This window comes from Orbicella faveolata, unplaced genomic scaffold (genome assembly GCF_042242905.1).
Source record: "Orbicella faveolata isolate gen_17 unplaced genomic scaffold, um_ofav_v1 contig_24, whole genome shotgun sequence".
NCBI classification, from domain to species: domain Eukaryota; kingdom Metazoa; phylum Cnidaria; class Anthozoa; order Scleractinia; family Merulinidae; genus Orbicella; species Orbicella faveolata.
Window position 1 is genome coordinate 23910392 of NW_028301552.1, and position 15500 is coordinate 23925891.

General features: G+C 41.1%; 3 protein-coding genes across 6 annotated transcripts in view; all 3 read left to right on the plus strand.

The window, feature by feature from the left end:
• LOC110059314 (nuclear pore complex protein Nup133-like) overlaps positions 1 to 8689 on the plus strand; it is a 93835-nt gene extending 85146 nt beyond the window's left edge. For all 4 annotated transcript variants that reach the window (XM_089292092.1, XM_089292093.1, XM_089292095.1 and 1 more), the window contains 4 exons: positions 290 to 370; positions 1956 to 2029; positions 3097 to 3182; positions 8312 to 8689. In XM_089292092.1, the coding sequence (XP_089148218.1) occupies positions 290 to 370; positions 1956 to 2029; positions 3097 to 3182; positions 8312 to 8463 (393 nt within the window). In that variant the 3' untranslated portion in view covers positions 8464 to 8689. The remainder of the gene's footprint in view (positions 1 to 289; positions 371 to 1955; positions 2030 to 3096; positions 3183 to 8311) is intronic.
• Positions 8690 to 10573: 1884 nt separating this feature from the next.
• LOC149110958 (uncharacterized) lies at positions 10574 to 11233 on the plus strand. The gene has a single exon (XM_089292357.1). The coding sequence runs from the start codon at positions 10574 to 10576 to the stop codon at positions 11231 to 11233; it is 660 nt and encodes a 219-aa protein (XP_089148483.1).
• Positions 11234 to 12332: 1099 nt separating this feature from the next.
• Positions 12333 to 15500, plus strand: LOC110059210 (uncharacterized). The gene has a single exon (XM_089292358.1). The coding sequence runs from the start codon at positions 12333 to 12335 to the stop codon at positions 15498 to 15500; it is 3168 nt and encodes a 1055-aa protein (XP_089148484.1).

Sequence of the window (15500 nt, forward strand, 5' to 3'; positions counted from 1 at the left end):
TCGAGTTCAACATTAAATAAAAGCACTGGGAACCCGGAACTGTTAGATTAAAAAAAAATCATTCAAAGAAGTGCTGCTCTTTACATTTTGGTTGCATGTGGAGGTTCTCTTGTATAGTTATTGCAGATGCTGTAAACGTGCTGCAGCAAGTAGTCCTGTAAAGTGTTGACAAGATAACACGCGTGTATCCGTTCTTGTCATGTTGATCGATGATAATCACTTTACCAGATGAAAGAATAATGATGATTGTGAATGTTGTTGAATGTAATTTTTTGTATTTAAATTGCAGTTGCATATTGGAGATCAAAATTTAGGAGCGAATGAATATGATTTCAAAAAAGCCCTGGATATCCTTCATCTTGCTCTATTGGTAACTGTTCTTTGATAACTTAATTTAAACACTGCAAGAATTCATGGTAATCTCGTAGACGAGATAGACAAATACAAACAATTATTGTCACAATTACCATTTTTTCCTTCAAACAAATCTTGGTGACTTTGTAGTCAAGAGTTCTCTAAAACCTGTTTAACAACCAGGGTCTTTAAAATGGTTATGTGTGTGTGTGTAAATGAAGTGATATTGGTCCCTCCTCATCTCCAGCATCTCAGCACTTCAGTTCTAAAACCCTCAAGAAAGGCCACCAATTGTTTTACCTCTACCAATGTACTCTCCTACAATACTATACCTTGGTGAGATTGGAAGATAATTTTAAAATTGCTTCCTCAAACATTTAAATGTGCCTGAAAAATACCTCTGCTGTAATGGTGCAGTGCCGATATCACAAAGGCCGTGGGTTTGAATCTCGTTCAAGCCTAAATTCTCTTCAGGTTTTAATTTGACAGCTGCTGTCTTTGCATCTTTTTCCGCAGTTCAAATATATGATCTTTCATGTAATCTCTTGAGTTCTTTCTTCTGATAACGAGAGATTTGGAAAAATGTTTCAGGATATTGATATTAAAACATGACGTTTCGGCGACGACATAATTTGATAATGGTTACCTGTCGTCGCCGAAACGTCATGTCTTAATATCGCTACTTTTTATCCTGAAAAGCTCTTCACAGTGAAAATGGCCTCGACACAAGTATAAGCACAAGCACAATGATCAAATTTTTCCTTTTTTTGTGCTTGCGTTTGTGCTTGTATTCGCTTTATAACGTGTGAAAACGGAACACCACGGGAAGCACACTTTACAGATTCCACTGCATCGGATCATATTTGAACCAAATGGTGGAGGCCACGGTTGATTTTGATGAAAAGTCTTCCAAGGTTGTTCAGAACTAAAGAATATTGCGTGACAAAGAGTGTGGGGAATTTAAAGACAGAGACAAAAAGGCACAAGCAACTGTGATTTTGTTTTTAAAATAACAAGTGTAAACGGCATAAGCTCTCTCGATGAGCAGTTTATGTTCTTAGAGCAAATACAAAAATATTGTTTCAGTACAAAAAAAAATTGCAAAACAATTATGTGAAATGGACAGAGATACATGAGATTCTTATCTGGGAAAAAATTAGATATTTTTTTCTCTTTTTAAATGACCTTGTTCTTAATTAGTGAATCGGTGTTGCCGTTTTAAATGTACTGCATCCAGTTGAAGTCAATACTGTGCTTCCTGTGACAGTTTTCTAGTCTCCAATTTTCGTAATAACTCCTCCTAGAAAAAAAACCCTCGTGAGAACTGTCAACCGAAACATAAATTGACTTATATGCAAGCTGTAAGAACTTGGTTTTTCAGTCGCAGGCGCTGATGCTTGCCCCTCTCCACCCCCGTGGTCAGCGCCATTACACTGAATCATCAGCACGTCAAGGATTGTTTGTTTGAACTGCCTTGATTGCAGCATTTATATGTTTTAACTATCAAGAGAGAGAAAAGATCTTTTACAAGGCTATTTCATGTTTACTGGTTAACAAGCATATTAAGTTTCTCACATGTTCTTTTGTTTAATTGTTAATAGACTGGCCATTATGATTTCGATCAAGCTGCGGCCATTAAGCTTCACATCTGGTGCAAAGCTCTACTAAGAGATGAGTATGTTGAAGTAGTCTTAAAATAGCATGAAACCTTAATAATGATTTGACGTACAATGATCAGCCACAGAAGAATCCAGTTTGACAGCTGAGACAAAATTGAGATGGATTTCATTGTGCATAGATCATCTAAAGGTTTTAAAAAGGTATCCCTATTATTTACATTTAGCTGGGATATTATTTATCTATAGTTTGCTACGTTAGTTCCGCGATCACGTTAAAATACCCATGGTGTTTTAAGACTTTTATAGCACAAATGAAAACTACCAAAAATGCACAATTAAATAGCTCAGTTACATTTCATGGAAATTTTGTAACAATTTCATTCGTGGAACTCTTCCTACCTTGATGAATATGTCACAGCATTTTAAGTTGGGATATAAAGATGAGGGCTTTGCTTCAAACTTCGTGTATATATGCAAGAAGGCCAGAAAAGCCAAACAAAATAGAAGTTATTTCTACGTGGCACTGAGATATATATCTTTATACTTTAAACAAAGAAAAAACAAAGAACAATAGAAGTGGTTTCACACAATCTTAGAAGTGCTCAATACAAATACATGCAGAGCGAAATACCAATTACAAATTAAGATAGAAACTATAACTGTTATGGTTTCTATCTTAATTTGTTTTTATATTTAGAGCGGTTTTCAATTGTGTCGAAAGTAATAGACCAATTTCGATATATTAAAATTCAGCCTAACACAATAGACCGCAGCACGAGGCTCTGGGGAATAAACCCCACAAACTCTGTAGTTATTCCCCAGAGCCTCGCACTGAGGTCTATTGTTTTAGGCTGAATTTTAATATATCGAAATTGGTCTATTAGACAATTACTTTCGTTTTGGTTTTGGTTTTACTACGGTTTGAGATTGGCTGAGTAGTCTAATTGGTAAGTAATTGGTTTGGTTTTGGTTTTAAGACACTCAGTTGAAAACCATTCTATACCTTATAATTTGTATTTTTTTGAAATAAAAAACTGCATGTGGGCAAAAGTGTGCCGTACTGGTTCCACAACTAACTTATTCAATGCATGATAACGGAAGTGTTTTTTCTTTCTGTCAACAGCTGGTCATCACTCTCAGTGAAAGAGCCTCTGTTGACTGCTAAGAATACAGTTTTTTTCAAGATTGTTGAACTAGCTTACACACAAGGTACTGCACGTATTTCTTTTCTTTTCATTTTTTTGTAGTTTGATCATGAAATACTAACCCACAAATGGTTCATAAATGAAACGAGTTTATACCTCAAATGAAAACTACCCACATAGTAGTGTGCCTCACAGGATTTTCTTCAATGATTCTGATGATGGGCACAGACGTACTTAGCATTAACATTTGTTTGCTATCGTTTAATTGCCCACTGATAAAGGTCAGTTAGTTCAGCCAGTAGTTGCAAGTGTTCAAGACCTACACTTTACTTTGGTACATCGTGGCTAAGAGAACCTTACTCCTTTGGGATTTATTATTTGGTTTGTTCATTTATTATATGACTGAAAAAATTATTTCTTTGTGATTGGCTGAGAGCAGGCCAATTTATCGTTAATCGTTCGAAAGCTCGAACAATTAAGGATTTTACACTGCAAGTGATATTTGAAAATTCTCTCAAATTCCACTCGCCTTAAGGCTCGTGCAATTATGAGGGAATTTTCAAATATCACTCGTAGTGTAAATCCCTTATTGGACTCTCATTCATACGATTTCCTGTACTATATAATTATGAATAAGTAAATTTTGCGATGGCTACAAGTCTGTCGTGTTATTCAAATAACTATATCAAGGTTGCCACAGGTCAGGAAATGCTCAGAAAAAAAAATTCTTTAAAGTCAGGGAATTTTCACATCGATATTCTTACTTAATGGAGAAGGAAAATTTATGGAAATCTTATGAGTCTTATTGAACGAATGGAAAGGAAGGCTGTAAGTTCACAGTAGAAGCTGCTACTAGATCTGACATTTTGCATTATTTGGTCAGGGAAATTGTATTTTTAGCAGGGAAACGTCAGGGAATTTTAATGAGTGATGTCTGTGGCAACCATGGACCTGCCCACGTGACATTTGGCTCAGCAGCCAGGCACTTTTTTCTCTGCTATCCAGAAATGCTGGCGATTGCAGAAAGTAACGAAAATAACCAGTTTCCAGATAACGATTTTTCAATTGGAAGAGACAAACTTCATTGTACTTCCTTCACGATTCGATTGTCAGGCAAAGTCTTCATTTCTTTTCTTTCACAAACCTACATGATACTGGTGGTAAGTTAGGGCGCGACAAAGGCTAGCATATTTTGAGTTCGAAAGCGATCGAAATAGTTAACGAATGATTAAGAGCTCCAGATGATATTTAAACACAAGAAAGGGAAAAGCAAATGCTTCCTTTCGGTAAGTGATTTCTTGACATAAACATACGTTTAAAGGAAAGACAATGAAAAAGAAAACTTGCGAGACAACCTCAGATAGTGCAGAGTGTAATGTATAGCTCTGACGCAGTACTCATAACACAGTTCCTATATAACCCCTGTCATTCACACCTGGTTTGTATTGACCTTGCTAGTCAGCTAGGGATTTTGACGAGACATAATCTTAGCAGTGTGTATGTTTGATGTGTGTATTTTCATTCACAGTCCAAGAATAACTTACAGTTAATTACCGCTTGTCAAGACAGCTCTCGAAGTTTACTGTAGTGTTTTACGTCGATTTTTGCTCATTTTAAATTAAATAATACATTTAGGCAGCAAACGTGATAATTTTACTCTTCACGAAAACGTTTGTAACTTGATACTTTTGTTTTCCTTGCAAAGGTATGTAACCTGAAACTCTTGTTTTCTCGAAAACACACGGAAGATGTGCTTGTATTCTTTTCACAGCTAGAGATAAATGGGAGAAGTTGAATGTCGGATGAAGAAATGGAAGAGGAACGATTTGCTTTATTTAAAACGCAAATTTTCTTTTGACCGATAAACAAAAATTAATCTAATTATCAAATTGTCACGGAACAGCACGTTCTGTTGCCACCTTTGGCGTTAACAATAAAACCACTTAAATTTAAAATACACACTGATATCGATTAATACAACTGAAAAGCGTTTCAACGAGAGGTATTGAAAGTAAACAGCGCTACTTGACCGAGATTATATCCTTCATCGGTGAATGAGTCCACTCAGAGACTGATAAAATTTATGCTTTCAGTAGGTGCCATGGAGTCTGCAGCAATATTTGAGCAGTCTCCTGGGTTTTTTGTACAATATGACAAGTTTTAATGCCACTTACTCGGGAGAGTTTCGGTTGGGGGTATGAACATTTTGGTCTCTTTGATAGAGACAATTTAAGGATGAAATAAACGCGCTAGTGTAGTTTGAAAACAACTAATGATATTTCTTGAACCAAGTTAGGCGTTATTCCAAAAGACACCCAGTCACCCTAGCATTCTTGTATCGTGCTAACGATGCTAGAACGCATGCGTATGACTTATTAGCGTTTTACCACAAGGAAAAGCGCTCAACGTTAGTGTGTGATCTTGTATGAAATGTATCTCTCACCAGATATGTAGTTGACACTAACGCTTATTAATCTGCGCATGCGTTTAGGGCAAATATTGGTTTTGTTCTAAAGAGAAAAGTACCACAAGGAGAGCAAGGGGCTTTCTGAAACAAATACATAGCTTTTCGAAATAGTCAGGGAAGTAACGTAGGTACGTGCACCTCCCATTTTACATAGTGCTCACAGGTACCTACCTCATCCTACCCCCTTTACTACAAGCCTAATTAATTAATTGAAGTTAATTAATTATACAAACATTAAAGTTTACACCTTATTTCCATAGTGCTTTAGCCACGTCAACCCCCAAATCATCCCAATAGTGCACTCTGCACTAAAAAGTACTGCCTGTGGGATTTGAACCTACTTACTCACATACAAGAGACAAATGATAAACTAACTGCGCCACATCTACAATGTTCTTGGTGGTACGCAGTTCACACAAGCTAAGCGACTAGCGACAGTAGAGCTTATGTCACAATGTGAACATCAACATAAAAGCATACGGATAATTTTCCTTTGATATGTCGTTGTGATTCAGAGCCAACTTAAATTTTCGAAAATTTAAGGTGGCTCTGAACCCTACCTACAGAATTGTTTTAAACTTTGCCAAAAGTTGCGTCTTATCATGCTTACCAAAAGTTGATAATATAAAAAAATTTCACCGTGCCGTTTTTGAATTATAAGCCCCTAAAGCTGTAATTAAGGGTGTTTTTAAGAGGTCATACTGTTGCTATGGTAACCTATTGTGTCACGAAAATGATAACAACGCATTCACCATTGATTGGGCAGTTTTTTGATACCATGACTGTAGCATCAAGTGATAAAGAGTGGTTATAACGACCCATCAAAATCTAAGTGCTGGAAACTGTTTTGAGCCACCTCAAGTATGTGGCAGATTCCGTCGCCGAGTATATAAATCAACTTATTTCGTAAAGAGGCAGTATCCAACTTTGAGCTGGGTCAGTATCAAAACAAGTTAGCGGACAATCAGGTGGCCTGTACATTGTACGGATTACAATTGACTTGAGGTTTCTGACCTGAAGATTAATCCAAAGTTGATGTTAAGTGTCCAAAATGATTGATATGTTGTCAAGTACCCTGACCTTGTAAGTTTGCTGGACGTAAACACCCACCCGCCGCCTGGTTTGGTGTTTGGATCGACCCGATAGAGATCATAGCTTGGGATTTCGAGTTCCCGGTCGGTGATGGAGCCGTTTAGCCAGGTCGAGCCAGGTCTTCGATAGGGTGAACACGTCGAGCTTATTCAATAAGATGGTATCTTTGACGAAATGAAGGTGCTCGCGGTTCTTGAGGGAGCGAACGTTTAAATGTCCAATCTTAAGATCACCACTGTTTTATTTTATTGTGTTTTTTTTTTTTTACTCCATGTCCTTTTATTTTGTTATATATCAGGGTCCGAAATTAACTTTTTTAGGCAGGCGCCAACTGGCGACTGAAATTTTTTTTTCAGTCGCCATATGGAAAAATGTGGTCGCCAAAAAGTGTGAATAAAATTTTTCCTTCGCAGCGAAACACAAACCGAAATTTTTGGTCGCCAGATGGAACATTCGGCTCGCCAATTTTTCTTTTAAGAATCGGAACGAAGAGAACGCGTTTGGGGCCGCAATGATGGCGATTTTTCCGCTAACGATAACATTAAATACAAACACGCTGATTATTTATACACCTACCACTGAAAACCCACGACGAACGAATCGAATGCCGGCCATATACGCAGTTTCGTGCGACTGCCATATGTTTCAAGTCAATTTTATACCTTCTCTTGTCTCTACCTTTTGGAGCAGAAATGTACCAGACTGAAAAATGCCGTTTGGTTCTTCGCTCTATGTGCAAAACGATCTTTCCTTTCGCGTTCTGTCAAGACGATCGATGGATCGCCATGTTGAATATCGAAATCTTCCACTAATTTCTTCGCGGATGTTCCGTCTCCACTTTGTAATAAATTACGGAAAGAGTTCAGGACATCTTTGGACACCACATCGCCTGAATAAATGTTCATGGCGAAAGAACGCACGTGGCCTTCTGCGCCCGCAATACGTATGTTATGGGAAACCGCTGGAAAAAACATGGCGGCGAAGCTTCGCAGTGATCGTAGCTGTGAAACGTTGTGGTAGATTTATAATAACAGGAAAATCGGTTTTATACTTCAAAAGCAGCCGAAAGGTAAAAATTAAGTGACCAATTGGCGGGCGGCTTTGAATTTTATTTTAATCGATTTGGCTGAAAATCAAAGTTTGTGTTATTATCGTGGCTTGAAATAGTCAATCGCCCGCTGGCGACCAGCTGTGAAATTCTGGTCGCCAGTGCAAAAGTTTTAGTCGCATTGGCGACCAGGAAAGCGCAATTTCGGACCCTGTATATTTCACTGAAAAGCCCCAAGGGGACATAAACGTATGTGTGTATGCGTGTGTGTGTGTGTATGTACCTACACTAATTGATCGTAAATATAAAACACCTGCTTTGGTTCAGTGTTTTGATTCACTGAGTTATATCCTCAGTATTTATAAATCATAAAGTAGATGTTCTATGGTAGAACATTTAAGACTACTCTCTGAAACTACCTGGCTGACCTTCAATGAGCAACTAAACAATAATGCAAAAAAAAAACTAAACAATAATGCACGGCGTGGTAGTGTGACATAGGAAATCCTGTGTGAATTGTCTTGTGATTTCTTCTATCGGTGTTTCAAAATTATCGACATGGATGTTTTTTTTTGTTTTTTTTTAGGTATTGAGCTTAGAGAGTTTATTCCTTCCCTGGAATCCCTATTTGAAGCGGAAGAACTGACAAATGTCGGTCTGGCTGAAAATCCTCAGTTCCGGTTTCTTCTGAAATCAGGATATGAGCAGATCGCGAGAGCCTCTAGTCTCACCAGTTAAAGCTAGGATCACGTGTGTCATCATTTGACCCTGTTTCCAGTTTGACTTATGGTCCCTCCCAAGTCCCAACCATGTAAAATTAAACCGATAGCCACTTGCTATAAAACAAGTGAAATTTTTCAAAGCCTGCCTGTGCGTGAAATGTAACTGGGATCCTTTTATTATATATTAAGCTTGTTACACCATTGCAATTTAACCGTGTTATTAAACGATGACGTAAATCATGGTTCAGCACTCCTCTTTCTCCCGTAATAATTAGAGTCCGCGATCCTTTTGTACAGTCCAGTTTCAACACCGGAAATCCTCCATTATTGGGTGGCAATTTTGATTTGCTACATTGTCGTGCCCAGAGGCCATGATCCTTTTGGTCAGCACCAAGAATCGCGACCTCTGGGAAGGTCCAACACCGGAAATCCGCGACTCACTGACTTCCCGTCACTGTGTGCATGTTCAGTCATGTCTGACAAATCTGATTGGCTGAGAATACGAAACGATTACTCTGTGTACGCTCAGAAAATTGGACCTTCTCACAAGTCGCGATTCTTGGTGCTGACCAAAAGGAGCGCGGCCCCTGGGGACGAGAATGGACTCAAATCGAGTACTCTGCGCATGCTCAAATGACCGGGCCCGTCACAAATCCTGCTGATGACCAAGAGGATTGCGGCCTCTGGAGACGAGAATGACACTGCTAGTTCTTGCCTGCATGCTAGAATCGTCGGCCAATGACGTCACATGTAAATGACACGAAACAATAAAAGGTAGCGCGGGCAAGACGCGGGGGTTTCTTGGCAAGTAAGTGTTCGTTATATGTCTCCATTTTAACGCAATGTGGTTGAAATTTCATGGTTATATATCAAAGCTCGAGGGAAACTGTGCCGTTTCTTGACCAGCATTTATAACAAGACTTTCAAGCGCTTTTGCTATGGAAATGGGTAACACGATTGCGCTAATAACATTTGTTGACTATGGCAAGCGGTGACGAAAAATTCAGTTTGTATCCAGCAGCCAAGATTGAAATTAATTGGCATCGACGGAAAACTGTCTTCTGAAGCCAAGATTATAAGAGAAAGTCTGAACCAAGCAGCAGCAATGCCAATACATTTCTGTTTGCGAGCGAAAAAGTCTTGGCCGAACGTGAATGAGATCATAGCAAATATCTGCTCTTCCATCTTCGAAGGAAGAATGTTTCCATCCCGGTAATTCCATCTTCAGTACTGACTGTATATAGATAACAAACAAATCGATTTGGACAAAAAGATATCTTAGCCAATAAATAGGCCATCTGTGGCTGCGCTTTTCAAAGACAGCATCCCAACTTAAACATGTCGTGGGCTTCACTGTCTGAAACTGCTTCACACCCAGGAGATTGATGGAAAATTTCTCAAACATAGTTTGACTGAACTCAGATGTTACCGACTACAGTTTTCTTCATTTTAATGCAAACTCTTTGGCAGGGTCTCTCATCTTCCCGCCCCCTGGGGCGAGAGAGGAGAGAGGGTCTCTCCTCGAAAGATGAGAGACCCTGGGAGGTTGATTTAAAGCCGGATCTTTAAATATTCGATACTTTCTTTTGGTCAAAAAGCATGACATGCCTTCTTTTCTCAAATGATTGCGTGATGTACATTGTGACGCTCACCACGCGAATAGCACGGTGTATTTACTCTAAACTTTAAAACAATCGACTCGGTGGTATCTTGCGCCAGGGCTTAAGAGCAAGGATGTAAAGGTGATTCAGACGCTCACATTTATAGGTCGTGTAAAATTCGACACGTTATTTTATTTCAAAATCCTTGGTACAGTTTGACAGCCAGCTGACCCTAAACAGACCGCGATATAAATGCCGTGTTGAAAGCTGAACTTTCTAGACTAGCCGTTTTGTACTAGAGATCGGAGGTGACATGGCGGGAAAAGCCGAACATTCTAGATAAGTCGTTTTATATTGTTTTGTAACCCGGATGTAACGTTGCACGAATTGTTTTACCTCCCTATGGGGGTTGTAGAAACATGAGCTCGAAGAATAAATATGGAGTTCAAACATGGTGACCCGCGACGTGTTTAATCGCTAGCCTCGAGTGTTGTTTACTTTCGTTTGTCGCCAACGCCGATCGAAATGAAGACGAAACAAATTGATCAGCTGAAGAGAGCTCGCACAGGGTTGAGAGGCTGGATGAAAAGGGATTTTGACGCTATTAGAAACATGATTGAGTCCGACTCGCCTGAAATTGCTCGAGTGGAAGAAAAACTCGATTCGATTGTTACGAGATTGCAGAAAGCCGAGGATCTGCAGATGGAAATCGAGAAGCTCTTAGACGATGACTCTCAAGTAGGAGATGAAGTGGACGCCCAAGGACCATGGTTCGATATGGTAAGAGAACGAATTCATGATGTGAAATTATGGTTAAAAAACAGCCAAAAGCAAAATACAAGTGAGCAGCCTGAACCCATTGCACCATCACCAAAACATACGTCAAGTGCGCCTAAAATGAAGTTGCCAAAAACCGACCTTAGGAAATTCTCGGGCGATGTGTTGGACTGGCCAGAATTTTGGGACATTTTCAGAATAGCAATACATGATAACGTTGAAATACCTACTGTGCAGAAGTTTGGTTACTTAAAGCCCCTGCTATATGACGAAGCCGCAGGATACATTGCAAACATCAAAACTGAAGAGGCAAACTATGAAGTTGCTGTACAACGCCTGACATCTCGCTATGGCAAGGATGAAGTGCAAAAAACTCGCCTAATGACTAGCAGAAATGAAAGCACTTGAACAATCCAATAAAACTATGAGAGATGCATTGGATGAGCTTTGTGCAACTGTGCGAGCGCTTAAAGTACAAGGAGTTACTACTGAACAATATGGAACCCTTTTGATGCCTTTGATTGAATCAAAACTTCCCAAGGATTGGAGATTGGTGTGGGCCCGAGAAAAAGCTGGCTTATCAAAGGAGGATATAACATTCATGAAGCTGTTGAAATTTTTGGAACAGGAACTGGAAATTCGAGAGAGTGCTGACCAGACTGTTGAGATAGAACAGCCATCTAAACACCACCAGTCTATCAAAAAGGAAAAACCTTTGTTGCCAACTGCATCTGGTTTAATGGCTAAATCTGTAACCTGTACCTTCTGCAAGGGTCCACATAGTCCTAAACAGTGCTCTGTACCTATGTCGGTTGATGATCGCTTTAAGAAAGTGAAGGAAATAAGGGCTTGCTTTCGAAAACCATGCCTGTGTGGACGAGGATCCCATATCCCTCAGCTATGCAAGACTGGCGGAGTGAAAATTCCAGAAGTTCAAAACCCCATTCCAAGTACGGGTAGCCCACCAAACCACCCAAGTTGGAATCCTGCTGCCCCTCCTTATACACCAGCTAACCAGAGTCATCTGCCACCGTTATCTCAACCTCCAACAGCTGCTGTAATGTCTTCTGCTAAGAATGCTGACATCAAAACTGCTGGCGTGATGATGAAAACTGTGTGTGTTGTTATTGGGGATGTGGCTGTGAGAGCATTGTGTGACACTGGGGCCACTTTTACAATGATGTCATCGTTTTTGGCTGCAAATATACCAAAGAGAGTTGTTGGCAAATGTCATTTGCGGATTGAGACACTTGGAGATGTACTGGAAGGCGAATTCGATGTTGCTGAGGTGACTGCAAGAGGAATAAACCTTCCAAATACCTTTACCTTCCAAGCTGTAGTGATGGATGAGTTGTCTGGTGTCTATGAGAGGGTGGAGCCTGAGTCCTATCAAGCCCTTTAAGAGGTTGTTGGTGGTTGTTCAGTCCTTGCTGATCTCGCTGGCCCTGGTACAGATAGTATCGGTATTGTGTTTGGAGAAGATTGCTATGACACCATTGTCCAAGGTATGACAATTAAATTGAGGAATGGCCTCAAAGGAACACCGACAATTTTTGGGTGGGTCCTTCATGGTGGAAGTGGATCCATTCCATTTGCGGGTGTGGCTGCCAGAGCTCATGTCCATGCATTTCGGGCCTCTGTTCATGAACAACTGCAGAACTTTTGGACTTTGGACCACCTTGGTGTTGCACAGGAGGAGGTGTTGGAACAAGACCTTGAGCTGGAGGTAAAGAATGCTATCCAACGCAACGAATCTGGGAAGTATGTTGTGTCATGGCCTTGGAAACCTCAAGCCCGAAAGCATTTAGCACTTAACAAGGCCCTTTGTCAAACAAGGCGCCATCGCATGGTGAGAAAGTTGACGCCTGAAGAGTACACAGCATATGGCATTCAGTTAAAAACACTCCTCGAAGAGGGTCACATTGAGCTGTTACCAGAAGCCTGCATTCCTCAGTCCTATCTTCCACATCAAGGAGTTGTTAAGCTTGATTGGGAGACAACTAAACTACGTATTGTACATGATGCCTCAGCTAAGTCTGAAGGAGGCCTTTCTCTTAATGATGCCCTTGAGAAAGGACCAAACCTTTTACCGCTGTTGTGGCGCATACTTCTTCGTTTCAGAGTTGGCAAAGTCGGTTTTGTAGGTGATCTTGAAAAGGCATTTCTGCAGCTGTCGCTTCGTGAGGAAGACCGAAATGTTTGTTGCTTCTTGTGGCTCAACCCGCAAGGGGAGATTGAGGTGTACAGATACAAAAAGGGTTTCTCTGGTGCCAAATCATCACCATTTCTGCTGCAAGTAGTCCTGAAACAGCATTTAGTGGGTTTCATCAGTGAATCACAAATGGCTTCCCAGCTTCTTCGCAACCTTTACATGGATGATCCGGTGAACTCAATGGAGAACACTGAGGAAGCAAGGGAGTTCTGGCGCGAAGCAGTGCGTATCTTCAAAGATGGTTGCTTTAACCTGCGGAAATTTCAGTCCAACGATGGCAATCTGCTCCATGAGTTTTCAGACAGCCAAGTGCAGCAACTTCACAAAGTACTTGGGGTTAGTTGGGACTTAAAATCTGATGAACTTCTTCCACTTGTTGATCTGGAAGTTATGGTACCCAAGAAACTTACGAAACGAGAAGTGTTGTCCTGTCTGTCTAAGATTTACGACCCATGTGTGCTAGTGAGCCTGGCTGTCACTCCACTGAAGGTTATTGTCCAAGACTGTTGGAAAGAGAAACTCGGATGGGATGAGGACGTTAACCCAGATTTGCGAAGACGTGTTGAAGAAGTATTGAAAGGGTTGTCAGGAGGAAACCATCTGAGAGTAAACCGATGGTTGGGAATAACACCCTCTCAGTGCAAGGACACAAAACTGTCACTTCACGTTTTCTGTGACGCCTCCTCTAGAGCCTATGCTGCGGCAGCCTACATTCGTGTTGCAGATACAAATGGGGACGTAACAGTGAATCTTGTTGCTTCGAAATGTCGACTTGCCCCACCGAACGGAGACACAATTCCTCGCCTTGAACTTCTTGGTGCCTTACTGGGAGCTCGACTTCTGAATTCACTGAGATTGGAGTACAGCGGTGTCTTTAAGATTGATGATGAATTCCTTTGGACAGATTCCAGTGTTGCTCTCTCGTGGATAAGTCAGGGGCCGCGTGTGGGTGGAGTGTTTGTCGCTAACCGTGTGGAAGAGATTACTGCTGTTGGTGGAGTGTGGTTGTGGGTTTCAACAGATGAAAACCCTGCTGACTTACCTACTCGGGGTATGACGGTAGCTCAGTTGTCTGACTCCAAGATTTGGTGGAGCGGCCCGGAATGGTTGAAACGACCTGAGGTAGAATGGCCGAAGCATCCAAGGAACGACACAGATGCTGAATTGCTGATGATGGCCGTAGCTGATAATCAAGAACCGAAATATGTGGAGGAAATTGTTGACCCACCCCGAACGAGCAAGTACCTTCGCACTTTGAGAAGTGTAGCTTGGATTCTACATTGGCGCAAGTCTCCTAAAAACACCCAAAATATGCTGACCTCAGAAGAGTTGCAATATGCCAAAATGGTCATCCTGAAACAAGTGCAAAGGAAGTTTTTCTGGACGGAATTAGAGTCAATGGAAAATAGCCAACCAGTTTATCGCCAGTCTAGTCTGCGGTCCTTACACCCGTTCTTGGAAGGAGGATTAATCAGGATGGGGGTTCGTTTGCAACAAATGGAAGCGACCTTTGAGGAACTCCATCCAGTGCTGGTTAATAAGTGTGGTGTTGTCAACCAATTGGTGTTTCATATTCACGAACAAATGCAACACGCCGGTACTGCAACAGTTATTTCAGAACTGAGACGCCAAGGGATTTGGATCCTGCGCTCTAAGAAATCAGTCTCATCAGTGATACGGAAGTGCGGGAAATGTAGCAGGTTCTTGGCGGCTCCTGCATCTGAACAGACACCTCCTTTCCCTAGGTGTCGTATAACTTGCAAGCGTCCCTTTGAAACAACTGGCATGGATCTAGGAGGACCGTTATGCCTGAAGGATAACAGCAAGGTCTGGTTCGTAGTATTTAGCTGCATGTCAGTTAGAGCCATTCATTTGGAACTTGTGACGTCGTTGTCTGTAGAAACGTTGACTCAGGCACTGCAGAGATTTATGAACAGAAGAGGTGTCCCACAGTTGTGCATAAGTGATCACGGATCAAACTTTGTGGCGGCAGCTAAGTGGGCTAAAGAGAAGAATCTTGACATGAAGTGGCAATTTGTGGTGGAACGCGGACCTTGGTGGGGAGGAGCCTGGGAGAGGTTAGTGGGCATTGTTAAAGGCCTGCTACGTCGCTTGTTGGGCCATGATGTGCTTTCCTGGGAGGAATTAGAACCCGCTCTAACCGAGGTGGAGAAAGTCATCAACCACCGGCCTATCACTTACTTGTGGGAGTCGAGCAATCCTGATGGTGGTGTTCCTATCCCTTTGTGTCCTGAAAAGTTCCTGTTGCCACCGCGTGAAGACATCAAGGAAGAAGGAAGAGAACTAAACATCTCTGATGAATTTCAGTGGAGAAAAAAGTGGCTGTCCTCCTTGAATGACATATGGAAGAAAGAATACTTGCATCAAGTGCTGGGTTCACAAGGGGAAGTTTGGAAGACTGCCAAATCCTTTAAAAGAAGGAGAAGTTGTCCTTGTAGCTGA

Excerpts from the sequence above, each read along its gene's own strand:
- LOC149110958 (XM_089292357.1), top strand. The coding sequence starts at position 10,574 with ATGAAGACGAAACAAATTGATCAGCTGAAGAGAGCTCGCACAGGGTTG.
- LOC110059210 (XM_089292358.1), top strand. The coding sequence starts at position 12,333 with ATGACAATTAAATTGAGGAATGGCCTCAAAGGAACACCGACAATTTTT.